Source organism: Loxodonta africana, chromosome 1 (assembly GCF_030014295.1).
Source record: "Loxodonta africana isolate mLoxAfr1 chromosome 1, mLoxAfr1.hap2, whole genome shotgun sequence".
Taxonomy (NCBI): Eukaryota; Metazoa; Chordata; class Mammalia; order Proboscidea; family Elephantidae; genus Loxodonta; species Loxodonta africana.
In genome coordinates, this window is record NC_087342.1 from 66525390 (window position 1) to 66529665 (window position 4276).

A 4276-nucleotide genomic window follows, 5' to 3' on the forward strand; every position below is an offset into this window, starting at 1 on the left:
ACAGCTCTGGAAGCCTTATGGGACTGTTCTATTTTGTCCTATAGGGTCTCTATGAGTCAGAATCGATTCCATGGCAATGGAAAAAATATATATACGTCAGGAATCTCATATACGTAAAATACCTACAATTCTAGTAATAACAATGGTGATTATATTAATAATAACAATTATATAGTGCTTAATAAATATACGACAGGCATTATTAACTCATTTAATCCTTACAACATCCCTAGAACATATGTAATATTTTTATCCTTATTTTACAGATAAACAAACTGTAAAAAGTAGTGATCCTGGAAATAATATAGGAAGTAAGGACCAGCAAAATTTAGGCACGGTGGAAAATGAAATCTAGGCAATATGTCTGTGGGAAACAGAACAGGCTGGAGCTGCTAATTGTCAGGAAATGACTTTCAAGACAGATGTGGTTCTGACAGGGGAAGAATTGGGAGATCCATTGATAATGAGGACATTGATGATGACTACTGTTTATACAATACTCTCGCTAACAATCTAATTAAATTTCTACAATGACCCGGTGAGATAAGGATTTGGATTCTCATTTTGGGGGAAGTAGAGACTGGTATTAGAGTATTTGTGATCAGCTTGATGGCACTCAGTAGATCGTCGATGCCCAGATGGAACACTTTCAGCTGCTACAATTAGAAGTAGAAAAGGTTACATAAGTTTGAAGACTAACGTTAAAGAGACCTTTTTTTTTTTTTTTTTTCCTCGTTAAACATTGTTTTAATAGGTCTCAAAATTCTGTGACAGATTTTTGGTCAAGTTATTTCCATTTAAAAAGTACTGATTTTAAAAACTAATGACAAAACTGCCACACAAAAAAAGAAACAAATGGTCCACAAAAACATTCCTTTCCTTCTGAAGGTTTTACAATGCATTGTTATCGTTAACCAGTCTTTTACTATTAAACTTAAATGGCCAGGTGAGACAAACAGTTCTGAGACCGTTCTTCCACCACTGATTAAGACTGGGGTGGCAGGTGTTATGGGTAACATTCATTTAGCCTTATGAGCAGACTTGGTGACCTTGCCAGCTCCAGCTGCCTTTTTGTCCACTGCCTTGATGACACCCACAGCAACTGTCTGTCTCATATCACGAACAGCAAAACGACCCAGAGGAGGATAGTCAGAGAAGCTCTCAACACACATGGGCTTGCCAGGAGCCATGTCAACGATGGCAGCATCACCAGACTTCAAGAATTTCTGGCCATCTTCTAGCTTCTTACCAGAGCAGCGATCAATCTTCTCTTTGAGCTCAGCAAGCTTGCAAGCAATGTGAGCTGTGTGACAATCCAGCACAGGTGCGTAGCCAGCACTGATTTGGCCTGGGTGGTTCAGGATGATCACCTGAGCAGTGAAACCAGCCGCTTCCATTGGTGGGTCATTTTTTTTTTTTTAATAATTTTTATTGAGCTTTAAGTGAACACTTACAAATCAAGTCAGTCTGTCACATATAAGCTTATATACACCTTACTCCATACTCCCACTTACTCTCCCCCAATGAGTCAGCCCACTCCCTCCTTCCAGTCTCTCCTTTCGTGACAAATTTGTCAGTTTCTAACCCTCTATACTCTCCTATCTCTCCTCCAGGCAGGAGATGCCAACACAGTCTTAAGTGTCCACCTGATACAAGTAGCTCACTCTTCATCAGCATCTCTCTCCAACACATTGTCCAGTCCCTTCCATGTCTGATGAGTTGTCTTCGGGAGTGGTTCCTGTCCAGGGCCAACAGAAGGTTTGGGGACCATGACCGCTGGCATTCTTCTAGTCTCAGTCAGACCATTAAGTCTGGTCTTGTTATGAGAATTAGGGGTCTGCATCCCACTGTTCTCCTGGTCCCTCAGGGGTTCTCTGTTGTGCTCCCTGTCAGGGCAGTCATTGGTTGTGGCCAGGCATCATCTAGTTCTTCTGGTCTCAGGATGATGTAAGTCTCTGGTTCATGTGGCCCTTTCTGTCTCTTGGGCTCATAGTTATCGTTTGACCTTGGTGTTCTTCATTCTCCTTTGCTCCAGGTGGGTTGAGACCAATTGATGCATCTTAGATGGCCGCTTGTTAGCATTTAAGACCCCAGATGCCACATTTCAAAGTGGGATGCAGAATGTTTTCATAATAGAATTATTTTGCCAATTGACTTAGAAGTCCCCTTAAGCCATAGTCCCCAAACCCCCGGCCTTGCTCTGCTGACCTTTGAAGCATCCAGTTTATCCCGGAAACTTCTTTGCTTTTGGTCCAGTCCAGTTGAGCTGACCTTCCGTGTATTGAGTATTGTCCTTCCCTTCACCTAAAGCAGTTCTTATCTACTAACTAATCAGTAAATAACCCTCTCCCACCCTCCCTCCCTCCCCCCTCGTAACCACAAAAGTATGTGTTCTTCTCAGTTTATACTATTTCTCAAGATCTTATAATAGTGGTCTTATACAATATTTGTCCTTTTGCCTCTGACTAATTTCACTCAGCATAATGCCTTCCAGGTTCCTCCATGTTATGAAATCTTTCATAGATTCGTCACTGTTCTTTATTGTTGCGTAGTATTCCATTGTGTGAATATACCACAATTTATTTAACCATTCATCTTTTGGTGGACACCTTGGTTGCTTCCAGCTTTTTGCTATTGTAAACAGAGCTGCAATAAACATGGGTGTGCATATATCTGTTTGTGTGAAGACTCTTATTTCTCTAGGGTATATTCTGAGGAGTGGGATTTCTGGGTTGTATGGTAGTTCTATTTCTAACTTTTTAAGAAAACGCCAGATAGATTTCCAAAGTGGTTGTACCTTTTTACATTCTGGTGGGTCATTTTTGCTGTCACCAGCTACATTGCCACGACGAACATCTTTGACAGAGACATTCTTGACATTGAAGCCTACATTGTCCCCAGGGAGAGCTTCGCTCAAAGCTTCATGGTGCATTTCAACAGACTTTACTTCAGTGGTGACGTTGACTGGAGCAAAGGTGACCACCATGCCAGGCTTGAGAACACCAGTCTCCACTCTGCGTATAGGGACAGTACTAATACCACCAATTTTGTACACATCCTGGAGAGGCAGATGCAGGGGCTTGTCAGTTGGATGGGTTGGTGGCAGGATGCAATCCAGAGCTTCAAGCAGTGTGGTTCCACTGGCATTGCCATCCTTACGGGTGACTTTCCATCCCTTGAACCAAGGCATGTTAGCACTTGGCTCCAGCATGTTGTCACCACTCCAACCAGAAATTGGCACAAATGCTACCGTGTCAGGGTTGTGGCCAATTTTCTTAATATAGGTGCTGACTTCCTTAACGATTTCCTCGAATCTCTTCGGACTGTAGGGTGGCTCAGTAGAATCCATTTTGTTAACACCAACAATTAGCTGTTTCACACCCAGTGTGTAAGCCAGAAGGGCATGCTCACGGGTGTGCCCGTTCTTGGAGATACCAGCTTCAAATTCACCAACACCGGCAGCAACAATCAGGACAGCACAGTCAGCCTGTGATGTTCCTATAATCATGTTTCTGATGAAGTCTCTATGTCTTGGGGCATCGATGATGGTCACATAGTACTTGCTGGTCTCAAATTTCCACAGGGAGATATCAATGGTGATGCCTTGCTCACGTTCAGCTTTCAGTTTATCCAAGACCCAGGCATACTTGAAGGAGTCCTTTCCCATCTCAGCAGCTTCCTTCTCAAATTTTTCGATGGTTCTTCTGTCGATTCCACCCCATTTGTAGATCAGGTGACCAGTAGTGGTGGACTTGCCTGAATCTACGTGCCCAATGATGACGATGTTGATGTGGGTCTTTTCCTTTCCCATTTTAGCTTAGACTTTGGGATAGTTTTCACCAACACCTGCGTTCTGGCGGCAAAACCATTGCGAAAATCTAAAGAGATCTTGTGATTAAAGCCATCACCACTAAATGTATGAAGCGTGCTGTTTAACTTTAAAATATAGTTGATCCATGTGTATGGTTCAGCCGAATACACTGACCATTTCTGAAAATACTCAAAAGTGCTCTCTGGATGTATTTGCTCCTTTCCTGAGAAAATTAACTGCATTTAACTTTCCTTTTGTGCAAAATTTCCTTCTGTCATTGTTGTCTTTCCTTGTACCAAGTGGCTTTACCAAAAAAATGACAGCTGATTGGATCAGTGGCCGAATCAGAGAGAGTCGTATAGAAGCTGGCCTATTATAAGAACTCTCTGGAAGAACAATGCTTTATAAGAGCAGGGCAAAAGAACTCAAAAATTCTCTTTGTTTTGGTGAGTTGAATCCAAGTCA

The 4276-nt window shown here is 42.3% G+C and overlaps 1 protein-coding gene across 1 annotated transcript; it reads right to left on the minus strand.

Annotated features, from left to right (window-relative positions):
- Positions 1 to 921: 921 nt before the first annotated feature.
- On the minus strand, positions 922 to 3826 carry LOC111752380 (elongation factor 1-alpha 1-like). Its single transcript, XM_064281369.1, has 2 exons — positions 2825 to 3826; positions 922 to 1412 (listed from the first exon to the last, which is right to left on the minus strand). The coding sequence occupies exons 1-2, from the start codon at positions 3809 to 3811 to the stop codon at positions 1020 to 1022; spliced, it is 1380 nt and encodes a 459-aa protein (XP_064137439.1). The 5' UTR covers positions 3812 to 3826; the 3' UTR covers positions 922 to 1019.
- Positions 3827 to 4276: the final 450 nt, after the last annotated feature.